The sequence below is a fragment of the Staurois parvus genome, unplaced genomic scaffold, assembly GCF_062004578.1.
Source record: "Staurois parvus isolate SC_StPar_1 unplaced genomic scaffold, SC_StPar_1.0 ptg000656l, whole genome shotgun sequence".
In the NCBI taxonomy this organism is placed as follows: domain Eukaryota; kingdom Metazoa; phylum Chordata; class Amphibia; order Anura; family Ranidae; genus Staurois; species Staurois parvus.
Genome location: NW_028318452.1, coordinates 2,955,211 through 2,969,182, shown reverse-complemented (window position 1 = coordinate 2,969,182; position 13,972 = coordinate 2,955,211). Strand labels below are relative to the sequence as shown.

At 41.6% G+C, this 13,972-nt stretch overlaps 1 protein-coding gene across 3 annotated transcripts in view; it reads left to right on the top strand.

Moving 5' to 3' along the window:
* The window catches only part of IQGAP2 (IQ motif containing GTPase activating protein 2), a 387,646-nt gene that overhangs the window by 101,853 nt on the left and 271,821 nt on the right, over positions 1 to 13,972 (top strand). For all 3 annotated transcript variants that reach the window (XM_089694225.1, XM_089694224.1, XM_089694223.1), the window contains exon 2: positions 879 to 978. In XM_089694225.1, coding sequence (XP_089550351.1) covers positions 879 to 978 — 100 coding nt within the window. The remainder of the gene's footprint in view (positions 1 to 878; positions 979 to 13,972) is intronic.

The following is a 13,972-nucleotide window of genomic DNA, read 5'->3' as shown; positions in this document are numbered from 1 at the left end:
AGTGTCTATGTCCTGCAGTGGATCATAGGGACAGGAATTTTGTGCCTGACTATAATTCAAAACTAAGAGACATCAATAAAAACATATTTTAAGGAACAAGAAAAGAAAAGAAATAACTAGTCAAAAATGTTCCTGATAAAGCTCTTATATAGGACTAAAACGTCACTAACAAACAGAATGAACCTCCAAGATTACACACAGCCTTACCTAGTACTACATTGGAGTCTCTAGATAGCAGCATACCCAGGTGTTGAAATGAGGCCTCACAATGGTGGTAATACGTGTATCTGAAATTTCTCCACCTTATAAAAAGTTGGTGGTGAACATGCATTGGCCCTGTTGAACCAGCAGAGATTTGAACCCTCTATGGCTGGCTTAAGACACATTTAAAAAAAAAAAAAAAAGAAAACTCTTATGTAAATCTAGACATCTTCAACTAAAATGTAAAAAATAGGGTTTGATTTCATTTTAAACATTTGAAGAGGTTTTAAATGTCTACACTGGGAAAGGTATTTCTCTGCAACATATATTTTGGCTTCACTTTTATGTGTGGCTTTGTCCGTCTCCTGGATTTGGCTGGGCTGTGATTATTGAGGTTTCACAGACCTGACAAAGCAGGAACTTTCAAGTGACAAACCTTGAAAACAAACACAAGGAAGTGCTTAAGTATAAAGTCTAAGAAAAATGTGTGTGTCCAGCTCCACATCCAGCCAGGAAAACTCGGCACCAGCCTCCGGAGATTTCAAAATGATGAGCTTTTAATTGGCAAATGGGAATTTGTAAATATGCATAGCAGTTATTTAATAGAGTTCGCCATTTGTTTGAAACTGGCCTACCCTGTAATTTTGCGGGATTTGACTTTTTGTTTCTGTTTCCAGCTATCGTGGATGATGAAAGGCTTTCCGCGGAGGAAATGGATGAAAGGAGGCGACAAAACATTGCCTATGAGTATTTATGCCACCTAGAGGAAGCCAAAAGGTAAAAAAAAAAAAAATATGCATTTGCATTCTTTTGTGTTAAAGCCATCATCCATTGTTATAGGGAATGCTTAGAAGATTTGCTTATTTAAAAATAGAAATATGACGTTACATACAGCTCTTTTTAGTTTTATTAGTTGAAGGTGTGTGGTTTTTTTTTTTTTTTTTGCAGAAGTGTGTGCTTAAGCAAAAAAAAAAAAAATATTGCTTGATACTGTATAAGACATTTTATTATGTGTTAATTATTCATCTTTGTGCTGTTAAAGCTACAATCCAGGTAAACCAGAAAATGAGACTCACCCTGCCTGTTTAGGGCTTTTGCTTTCCATCATGCCAATGCTCAGAACAAAGCCTGTGGCTTCCAGTTACTTAAAATGAACCTGACATGTCCTAAAAAAAAAAAAAACTTGTGATGCCTGCAGGTACTTGTATAAAGGCCTCCATACATGGCACAATTGCCACATCCATGCTAACAGCTTGGAACAGTGTTACTCAAACTTTTTGCATTCGAGGAACCCTTTGCAAAAAGTTTGAGATCTCTGAGAACCGCTGAAAAAAAATTTCAGATCTGCAGCTCACGGAACATTGGATCTGATCAGTGATCTGTAGATGAATCACGTGGCTGGATGAGTTTTTTCATCCAGTGTATGGCAGCGCTGAATGCAGGGAGTGGGAGCATCTGGCTGTGTGAGAGTGAATGTAGCAGGAGGTAAGATCATAATAGCTTTATGTACATTAGGGCATAATAACAAAAAGCTAGTATCCTCTCACATCCTGCTACATTCAGTCTGATCTAGCTATGTCATATGCTGGATGTCACCTCCTGCCACCTTTCTGCCCCTCCTCCAGCACTCTGCATCTCTAGGAAGATCTCACCTCCCGTACAACCATGTGCTCTGGCAGCTCTTTGCTTCCTCCCCCTGCATTCTGCAATACCGTGGCTGTAACAGGATCTCACCTCCTGATCCAGCCTTGTAATCCAGCGGTTAGTGACTTGCGGCTCTCTGTCGTCCTCCCTCCACCACCTCTTGCATTCTTTGTCTCCAAAACTGAAGGATCTCACCTCCCAATGTAAGCCATGTGCTCCTGATCTTTGTTTAGCCCTGTCACAGAAAGCTGCCACCTGCTTCTGCTCCCACACGCTGCACTACTCATTGCCCTCCCTCTGACTTTATAGGGGCCGGAACTATAGAGAAGGCAAAGGGTATCAATGCATGCTAACGCTACTGACTGTCAGTGTGCACTGCGAACACTGGAAACAACATTAGGCTTTATACGTGCACCATAATGTTTCGTGGCAGAACCCCTTGTGACTTCTGGGTTCCGCCAAACCCCGGTTGAGAAACATTGGCTTGGAAGGAGGAACCTCCACTGTTGGCTATTATATTCAAGCAGCCGTGGCTCCTGCAGCTGTCTGAATTCCCAAACAGTGACTGCATCTGATAGGAGGCATTTATTGGTCACCTAATAATTTTCCACCCGGCTTAGTCGATTTTTAAATCAACTTTTGTCAAGCTGGGTGGCAGGGCCATCCACAACTCACATTTTGGCTGATTCAGTACATTTTGGTCAAAACTTGATCTGTGAATGGCCAGCTTTAGAAGTGGAGGTTCAGGGTCTTACAATTAAAGCAGGAATCAGCCAAATGTAGGCAACTTTATTGTGAAACCTGGACCTCAACATGTAAGTTTTGACTAAACCCTGCCCATCCTGATGTGGAAACTAATACCCACTGAGACTTTGGCATGTACAATTTGAGGTTTGAAGTTGATGGGAGGCTGGGCTGAGTACCAGGGGTGCTAAATTTAGCCTTGGAGATGCTTTGGGTAAACCTAGATCTGAGCTCCACAGGGAACAATTTAAAGAGTAAATCTGGCCATCATCCAATAGTCCAAAAAATTTGTATGAAAAGTTTCAGTACAATCAATGGCTGGACAAATGACGTTGAGAAGCACTCCAAAATTTTGTTTTCTTTTACCATTCAATGATGTGAAAAATGGACTTTACTAAACGAAAACCACATATGAATTCTGAAAGTTGTTTCTTCAAAAACAATTTTCTATCCTGGTCCTTTGAATTTTCACATCACTGCCATCGAATATGAATGTCAGCTTCACTAATGATTAGAAAATTGAACGGGTGTTCTTTAAAATGAAATAATTCTACTAGTGCATAGCCAGCTTTACACGGGTACTTGTAGATAACGCCAATGTCAACACTATTGTTACCTTAGGCTAGACTTTCTCAACCTATTCAACACAGAGGAACACTGGAAATATATTTCTGGTCTCAGGGAGCCCCTGCTAATAATTACTTTATCTACAACTCATGATACATTAGTGTGATGGCCAGTAGGAAAAATAGTCCTTACACTTGTGGTCATTGGAAAGAATTACTCCCTTACAGAGAGCTAAAAAGATCAATGATGTCAGTGAGAACTTGTCTGAAAGGCAGAAATCTTCTCATTGCTCATGGAACCCCTGGCAGCCTCTGGTGGAACATTAGGGTTCTACGGAACCCAGGTTGAGAAGTCCTGCCTTAGGCAATTATTGGTCAGGATATATTGCCAAGTTATATTCATTTTTATGAGGATATAGTTCAGGATTGAGTAAAAATACACTTAACCCTTAAAGCAAATCTGTATGCTTTTAAAGCAAAGTTGCCTTAGTTGTAAAGCAACAGTACTTGACCTTCCTCACACTAATCTGCTGCCAGACTGCCCAAGAAATAATTTATACTTCTGGGTATGAGAGGATATGTGAATCTCTCCTTGTCATCACAAAGTTCCAAGCTGCAAATTGCCAAGGCCAGAGACTGATATGTGGGGGTTTGAGTGCGCCTGCCCAGCCCTGTTTGTCGCCAAAGTTTCAGGTTTTGTTTGTCTGTCTGTGTACTATTGTGCTTACTAAACATTACTGTCTATTTTTCCTGAAGTCTGCTGCAGGAAAATAATTTACTGGTTAAGCCACCAGGATGTATTCCAGGTTGTGTGTAATGTGGTTTGTAGTGCTTTTGCTAAGTGCCAATCTTTTGATTTTCAATTCAAGTTAACATTGACGCCATCAATAGATTTTAAATTGAGACAGAAGTTGAACACAGCTATTGTGCTTTGTTTCCCCCCTACAGAGCATGTAAGGTACAAACCATGTATGTATGCATAAAAAAATATAATATAGACCTGTTCAGTACAGCACAAAACCATTGGGATGTTCATACTCTAGTATGCCATAAAAAAACAATCAGAAACAATCATTTTATTGATATCACAGCAGTATTGTTCTGTTATCTTATTGCATATTCCTGATATTAAAGGAGACGTATGGCCAAAACTTTTTTGGCTGTACTTCTCCTGTGGATCACAGGAGTGCAGTTTGCTCTGCATTTCTGTCACCCGTTTTCAGCTGACAGTGGGCTGAAGGCCACTGTCTGCTGACGTCACTAGGCCAATTCAGGCTGGGAAAAAGGTCCCGACTTATTAAAGTCGGGATCCACCCCAGAGTTCGGAGCCGTACCTGGATCAGCCTCTCAGCGATCCGCTGAGAGCCTGAGCCAGTCGTTTCCTCCCCCTCCACAGCCCAGAGCTCCAGTGAGAATTTTTTGGGTGGGCTAGAGCAGACTGACAGTCACCGCCCTCTGCTCAGAGCGGCTGTGAGAACTCAGTGATCAGCGGTCATGTGATCGATGAGTTCTCAAACTTCGAGCCAGCGGAGGGAGAGATGCTGCATCCACCTAAGTAAGTATAACTGGGCGAAAAAAACAAACCCCTACTTCTCTTTTAATTGTGTGTTTTTTTGTTTTTTTTGTTTTTTTTTAAATAAATGTTAAAAAGCCAAATACCCTTGTAGATCGTATCATTCTGCGGCCAGCTGTTAGTGTATTCTTTATGTACTTTGCCATTTTAGAACATTGGCTATGATTTTCAGCTATCGCTAGCTGGCCTGAAGACAGCCGTATTTATATCTTATTATCGGCATTCCCGCTGCCAAAGGCCATGTACTGTGTGCTACAGCGGTAATGGAGATGTGCCCTTCGTATTGACAGCGGATCACAGGTCATTACTGAGACCTCTATAATAATAATGATGGTAATGTGAAGTCTGCATACATACTCTCCAGTGTAATGCTGAGAATTGAATAGCCATTCATTAGTTTTTCAGTATAGAACATTATATTATTTCTGCAACATAATGGAACTCTTCACCATGGAAACTATTTATTTCAGGAAAGAGAAATATTTATCTTATTTATCAAAGGCATTTATAGATGTCAATTTACAGCACTTTGCATACTCTGTATATTCACATCAGTTCCTGCCCTCAATGAGCTTACAATCTAAGGTCCCTGTCTCACATGCATGCGTACACATACTAAGGCCAGTTTTAGATGGGAGCCAGTTAACCTACAAGCCTGTCTTTGCAGTGTGGGAGGAAACACACAAAAGCACAGTGAGAAATTGCACACTCAATGCAGGTAATGCCCAGGTTGGTATTTGAACAGAGGACCCCAGTGCTGCAAGGCAAATGTGCTAACCAGTAAGGCACTGTGCTGCCTGACCTTTCCATTCCTTTAACCACTGAAGGAGTAAATGTGAAATAAAAAGCCTTATGCAATTCATCCTAACCGAACGCAAAACTTGACCTATTTAGATGTAATGGCAATATCAATGAATTGATAACAGTTTATCTAAAGTAGGAAGAGCACATGTTTTCATTATTTATTTGTTGAGATTTTTTTTAAGACTGGCCATATATTATGCAGTTTTCTTTCCTTCAACCATGGGATGAAGGAAAGAATAGTGTTGATGGGGGAATCCCTCCCTCTATGCTATGCTATTGTATACTTACAGCAGGAGGTTTCTCTGCCATTAGAGTACAATGATCAGTGCTGGAGGCTATAACCGCCAGCTGTGGTCTTTCTCAAAAAAGAAAGGCTGGCTGTACTGAAGTTAATCAATAGATCAATGTCAGTACAACCAGCCTGCTCATAGATGGAATGAAATTTGGCAGGTCCCTGCAGAACCAGTCAAATTCCAATCTTTCTGTGGATGGCTTAATTCAGAAAGCAGAATATTTTGAACAACATATTTCATTTCTGCCCCAAATACCATCTATTTTGGGAGGACCAGTTAAATTACTGTACAGAATTTTATTTGGATGTTGAACACATTTCCCCACTGCTCGTACTAGAAATACTGGTGTGTTAATGAAGAGTACCAAGGCCCTTTGTGACACCTTTCAGTCTTGCTGTGAACACAGGAGAGCAATGAGATAAAAAACACAGATGGGGTATCCCATATATGTGTCAGAAGATGGCACAAATGCATCAAGACTGCTAGATTGAGCTATCCATGCAAGTTCACACCAGCCCGCTAACACTGTGTGACACACTGGCCCCTTCTGGGAAACGACAGTAAGGAAATAAGTTCAAGGTGTGCAAACTTTAACCGTGTCGTAATGGTAGCAGTGACCGGATTAGGGAGCCATTAGGGGGACATCGCATCAAACAGATCTGTGTAGTGACACTTGGACAGTGCCAGCCATTACGAGGTTTCTGCAACTTAGGAAAAAGCTGGCACAGCATCTTTATTGGCATGTAACTGTTTTATATATTTTTTTTCTTAACCTACCAAAAATGCTGGTATGGGTTTATTTTGTAATGACCGCGGACCATAAAAGTTAATTGAGAATCAGAGGAATGTGAAAGTTCAGCTTGTCATGGTAGCATTTTTTATGGAGAGAGTTAAAATAATATACATCCCAAAGAGACCCTTGACCTGCACAATTAATCCTTGTGTGCTTATAGCCTAGCTCAATGTTCCTCAAAAATCTGAACCTGCCCTGATATATATTTTTTTTTTCTGATGCAGAGATCTGAGCCATATATTTGTGTGGTCTGCTCTGGTTGATCCCCTTCATTTTCACTCTTTAAGTCCTCATGCACACTGGACATTTTTACAGGGGCCGTTTTTGGCTTTTGACGTTTTTTTCTACAGCCAGTAAACTCTCCAGCATGTTATCCTATGTGTCCATGCACACATAGACTGTAATGAACGTTTTTGGCTGGAAAGAAAAACCCAGAACTGGTAAATCGCAGGAAACCAGCGTTTTTGGACTTTTTTTTTTTTTTTTACCAAAAACGCATTTTTTTGGTTAAAAAAAAGCAACTAAACCGCAAACATGAAAAAAACGCTGCTAAACGCTAATACAAAAGCACTAAAAACCGCTGCAAAACTCACTCTTTTTAACATGACTTTACACAGCTAATGTTGGCAGTGTTATTAAAATGCCCAGTGTACATGGAGCCCTATAATTAAGACGAGAGGATCTTTCAAGGGGAAGTGGAGTTTTGTGGCATGTCATTTTTGATTTGAATCTTGCTGTTCCATACTTTTTACAAGAGAGGATCTTTCAAGGGGAAGCGGAGTTTTGTGGCATGTAATTTTTGATTTGAATTTTGCTGTTCCATACTTTTTTACTTTTTTTTTTTTTTTTTTTTTAATATGTGCTGTTTTATAAATTATCTCTTGGGTAATCAGCTGCATATAGAGGAATGGGAATAGCTTCCTTGTTTGAAGCTGAATTATGGGCAAAATAAAACTGCATTTGAATAAATTCCTCAATAGCCAGAAAGAGTACAGTTTAAAGCTCATTTGTGTGCACCCAGGGCCACCATTAGAAATCATGGTGCCCTGTACAGCCTACCTTCCGACTTGTCTCAGAGGGTTCAGTAACAACCTCCGCATTATTGGTGCCACTGAGTGCAGTGATACCCCCCCCCCCCATTGGTGTAATTTGGCGCAGTAATAACCCCCTGCATTGATGTCAGTGGGTGCAGTAATAACCCCCATCATTAGTGTCAGTGGGTGCAGTAATTCCCAGCATTGGTGTCAATTGGAGCAGTAAAAACCCCCAGCATTGGTCTCAGTGGGTGTAGTAATAACCCCCAACATTGTTGTCATTCGGTGCAGTAATAATCCCCAGCATTAGTGTCAATGGGTGTAGTAATAACCCCCAGCATTGGTGTCAGGGAGTGCAGTAATGTTTGTGATCCCTAACTTTTGTTTCCTGTGACACATGGATAAAAAGTGGGGGGAATGGGGGTTGAGGGGAGAAGACGGCACAGAGAGCAATTGAAACCTCACTTCCCCACTGTACTAGAAAAATGTTTTTTTTGATGGTGTCCTTCTTGGAGAAATTCCATTACTTTCTGTACCTCTGTCACAAGGACAGGAAATTGGGGAAATATCAGCTAAGACACAAAGCCAGCAATAAAAACCTGTCGGAGGATTTAAGCTCCTCCCAACTTCTCCTCCTATAATATTTGTGCAACAAAAGAGAAAAGTTCAGGAGTAGGAGGAACAATTCCTAGTGTGCATTAGAACCTGCAGCAAATCAGATAAAACCCGTCTCCTTTCCTTACTGGAGGATGCCCAGGATTATCTTTGCTCAAATTTTTTTGAAGATCATGAGATTTCAATAAAACGTCGGCATAATGAATTGGCATTACTGGAGAAAGAAAGAAATGTTAGTGTTTTTAAGGGTACAATGGATTTTAATTCAGAACCACACCCTCCTATCCTTTACAGCCGTGGATGGAGCCATCCTAGATCCTAGCATGTGATTGGCTGGGACTCCAGTCATATGAGGGCTAGAAAGATTGGTTGAGAGCTGACATAAGCACAATACCAACTGACAGTTATCATCATTTGCATATTTCTTTTCAAGGGATTCTGGGTACTGAGCTTCATCTCACTGACTGATTACATTTTTTTGATTTGTTGAACACACTATAGCACTCAATGGGATTAGAAGGTGATTTCATGATGATGTAAAATCTCAATATCAATGAGCTGGAGAGTTCTGTAGTGTGAGTGACATAAATACAGTTTGGGTTTACCTAGTTATTGGAGAGGATGGGAAGGTCAATGCAGAAGGCTAGAGCACTGAGGTCAGAGCCAACCACCATCACCCTCCGGGCTCAAAAGGTGAAACAAAGGTAAAACGGTATCACCACCAGTTACCCCAATCCCTCCAGGCCCCCAGCTCCCCAAAAGCAGCCTGACCGGCCCAGCAAGCCATGTGGCTGAGGGTAAGCATGAACAAGTGCATAGTTACGCAAGTCACTCTCCCACCGCTGCTGGTTTTTTATTTCTGTGCTTATAATTAACCCCTACACTGCCAGAGCCTTTTTCCCCCCACATGTTAAAATGCACATTGCAGCATAAAAATGACTTTAGAAAACCAAATATTACATTGTAAATGTAGCAGTGACATAGTCATTGTGCTGTACAAAGGACAGAGCTGTGGTTGGGACTATAGATTACCTGCAGGAAAATACAGGAGGGGGCAAGTACAAGACCAGTCACCCTACACATTGAGAGAGTGCAGCAGTACCTGACCTGGAGACATAGACGGATGTGAGGGGTAATACCAGAATTGGCAACAATTTGAGGGCTTTGGGGAACAGCGACACCCAGTACCAAATGTCAATGATCATGTTGGCTACAGTGAGCGTATAGTAGAGTATTGAGCCCTTGATTACCGCATCCATTTTTTTCTTGATTTAAAAACAAAAAATGCAAAAAAATTCTGTGTTGGCGCTTATTTTTCTACATGAGATCCTTTTTTAGCTTGTAGTTCAGTGCTGACAAAAGTGGTATAACAATATGCATTTTCTTTTCTTGGTTGTATAATAAATGTTTGTCTGCGAAGTATGTTAGTGTTAGAACATAGCCTCCTGCCTGTTAATATTTAATTGTATGTCCTAATGCCTACAGCATTGTTTTGCAGAGTTACAGGAATTTATCATTGATTTTTTTTTTTTTTTTTGCATAGTGCAGTTACTTGGTATTGCCTTACACATGGTGAAAAATAAAATATACAGAGGCGAACACACCCTGACTGGGCCTGGAACTTCAGATAAGATTGGTGACAGTTGTAGGAGAACTGATATTGGCCAGCAGCTTGGCTGATACCTGAAACCTGCCAATCTGACAGAAGTATATCAACTAAAGTCCCAGGATCTCTGAAACATAGGGTGCTCTGATGAGCATATACTGGATTGGCTTCTAGAAAAAGTCCAGCACTGGCCAACCTTCTCCATATCCCTGTTGGCCCTTCTATGTGAGCGGCTGCCTCAGTACCCAGTAGGAAGCAGATTTGAGGTGCCTAGCACTGGACTTTTTCTGTAGAATTAGAGAGTGCTATGTTAGATTGCCTTAGTTTTTACAATGTATTTGTATGGAGATGCATTTTACAGTGGATCTAAAGGCAAGACAATTTTTTACTTTTAATGCATTCCTTGCATTAAGGTAAAAAATGTTCCAATAGTTGTATCCCCCTTTCCTCTCCCCCCAGTAAACACTTTGCAGAGTCCTTTCTCGGTGCACTGCTGTGCCTTTCTGCAGGGGCAATCTCCCCTGTCCCTGGTCTCACAGGGCACAGAGGCAGCATCAGGAGCCAGATCTTGTGAGGAGGGGGGCAGGGCTAAGCTGCACTGTGTGTGTGTCTATAGACGCACACAGCCTGGCTCAGAAGCACCCCCACACAAGTGTCCCCATAGAAGCTGGCTTGCTATGGGGGCATTCACAGAGGAGGAGGAGCAGACAGTGCTAGTGGGCGACCCCAGAAGAGGAGGTAAGGGGCTGTGAAATATGATTGTACAGAGCAGGTAAGTATAAACCTTCTTTTTTTTTTTTTTTTTTTTTTAATTTTAGTAAAAAAAAAATTGCATTTACAACTACTTTATTATATTTTTATTTATTTTTTCCAATTCTTTGTATATCACAAGGCAACAGTACTGAGGTCTCACAGAGTACTAGTATCAATTTGTGTAGTCTGGGAATAGCACAGATAGTAGCCAAGATTGAGACCTATTTCATATCAGAACCAACAATACAGTACAGGTAGAGTTAACAACTTTGCACAAGTAAAACCTGTTATCCATGAGTTGAGTACCAAGGACACTGTGGCACCTAGGAGTCTCTGTACCCTGCGTTTTTTAAAATCATTTGAGGGAGTGGAAAGGAGGGATAACTGGGGAAGAAGAAAAAAAAAAAATTATAAAGAAGGGTGGAGGGAGGAAGTAGCAAGAAAAGAGGGAAGCAACTCTACTCCTCCAGGCCTCCGACTCTCCTGTGGTCATTACACTCCGTCAATGATGTTGGATGGGGTTTAGTGTATTAGAGATTAGTACTCAGCTGAATATATGAACTTGTGTCAGTAGAACCACTTTCTTAGGAATTTCTTCCTCATGCCTCTCTTCATTGCAACGTTGTCCTCCAGTTCACTAATTTCTGCAACTTTTTTCAGCCAGATGGTGATCGAGGGTGCTTGTTTTTGTTTCCAAAGAAGCGGGATGCAGCTTCTCGCCATAGTCACCAATAATGGTATAATTGAGGGTTTGTAGGTCTTTCCTGGGAATGCAGCTAAAAAGAATGCTGGGTCCCAGGAAAGCTCATAATTGGTGAATGTTTGAGTAACACACCACACCATCGTCCAAAAGTCGTGGCAAAAGCAGCATGACCAAAAGATGTAAAGTTCCAGTTCTGTTACACACATCCAGCATAGTTCACAACATTGGAGGAACATCTTGTGGATATGCGTGGGTGTATAGTACCATCTCGTCAGCAGCTTGAGACCAGATTCTTAATATCTGGAGCATATGGAGGTTTTGTAAGTAAAAAGAAGGATCCTCTCAAAATGCTTTCCAGAGTGGTTGATCCCCGGATCTTTTTCTATTTGGAGAGATAAGCAGGCGGTAGGCCTGCAAGATTGTGTGAAGCAGCAGTGAGTGTTCAAAACAAAGGAGTTCAAACGGAGTTGGCGTGTAAAGTACTTGGCTGAAGGCAAAGACTGTAAAGTGTGAGAGCTGAATTTTGTGCCATTTGTCCATCAAATAGCTGAGATCTCAAATCCCAACAATCAGCCGATATAAAATGCCTGGTTTGAAAGATTCAGTTATGTTCCAGTGTTTTAGAACAAACTTGGAATCTAAAAGGCCAGGACTAAAAGTGCTTGAAAGGGTCAGGGGAAATCTCTGTACTTTTGGGAGACTTTGGCACAAATGTGCCAAGTTTCTCCCATAGTGGGAAGGGATCATATGTCAGCAGGGACATTATCTCAACACCAGGGCAGATTTTGCAGAGGAAGGCCTGCAGCAGCCCATTCTATGGACACTCATTGTTTTGTGGATGAATGCCGGCACCAGTCTAATACCCTCCGCAGGTGGCAGGCAATTAGATAGGAGGAATGGCATTACGGACATTACCCTCTAACAGCTGCAGGAGCTACAGGATGGTCAGAGGTAGGTGTGGTAGCTTATGAGACCAGAAGAAAGCACAGAACTTCCTGGTTATGGCTTTCAGAAAGGAGCCTGGATTGTGGATTGGTAAAGCCTGCAGGAGATACAGCAGTTGAGGCATGACATTCATCTGAATTATATTGCTTCTCCAAAACCACGAGAATGTGCCCTTATGCCAGGACAAGAGAAGAGGCCCATTTGAATGGAAAGTTTGTATTGATATGGGTTGCTAAGGGGCCAGTCAAGGATACTGTATGTTCATGGCTTCAGATTTTTGAAAATGAATACACAATTCTGACAATGTCCCTTACATCTACTCAGGTTTGCTAATAAGACCAATGAATTCGAAAGGAAGAATAAAAGGTTGTCTGTGTACACCATCAAGTTTGCCAAAAAGGATGTACCCACCGTTATGTCTGGATGACTTCTGATCTTGTGCAGGGAAGGCACTAGTGTCAGTATAAAGGTCAGGGTGAGAAGGGACAGCCCTGTAGGGTTCCGTTCATGATCTGTAATCAGGCAGAAAGATGACCGTTTACTTTCCCTTGTGCTGATAGGTGTGAGTAGATTGTGTTAACCCAATGATTCGTTGACCTAGCTCTGTGTGTCGGAGGATTTCTTTCAGGAAAGCCCAGTTCACTCTATCAAAGGCCTTTACGGCGCTGGCTGTTAATAGTATTAAGGGGACATTCCTGTTGCATTTTGCATGGATGATATCTAGGGCTTTAGTGGCATTTCCACTTGCTTCCTGCATGGGCACAAAACCTCTGATCCATATGAATTAAGTCAGGGATCGATTCTATCAGTCTCATGGCACGTATATTTGTGAGCAGTTTAAGATCAACGTTTAAGATGGAGATAGGCCTGTAATTTTGACAGAAGAGCAGGTCTTACCTTCCTCAGTGAGCCTCGTTCTTTGTCTTGTTACTGTATTGTCTCATATACTGTCCCCCACTATATTGTACAGTGCTGAGCAAACCTTTTGGCGTTCTATAAATAATGTATAATAATAATAATGACTGTTATAAGCACCTTGAGCGTATCTTGTGGAAATGAGGCCTTGGAGCCTATGGCATTGTAGGACGTTAAGAAGTACAGGGATAGAAAACTTGCATTTTTTTTGTAGTACAGGAGCGAGTAGCCATTTGGGCGCTTTCCCTGAGTGCACCTGGGGCAAGGCTGCTGCAAACTCTTCTTCAGTAAGAGGAGAGTCTAGGTCTTTCATGGCCGGAGCTTATGGGCGAGGCCTTTTTATTTTTTTTTAAGCGGATCCAAACCTACTGATACAATTGTTCCCCAACTTGTTGGGCATTGTGCACACAAGCAATCAATAGGTGTTACAAACAGGCAGTTAATCTGCGTTCTAACTGCCCCCCAAGCACATACTGGTAAGTTAACATGGCAGTCATATTTTTATACATTGCCTGGTTGATTCACTGTTCAAGTTTTTTACAGGATCTCCAGGTTGGTAGGGCAGTGCAGCTTGCCAACTGCACCCCATTCAAGTCAGTGGGACCAATGGGATTTCAGTGTAAAATCACTCTGACTTGATTTGTAGCTGATCAAACGCGCAGCACCATGGCAACTGTGGATCTAAATAGAGTCTGATGTTGCCGCCTTTGGCTGTAAAGGATAAGTGGCTAAGTTCTGATTTAATGTTATCAGAAGGTCTTGGAAGTTTATCTGACCCACCCT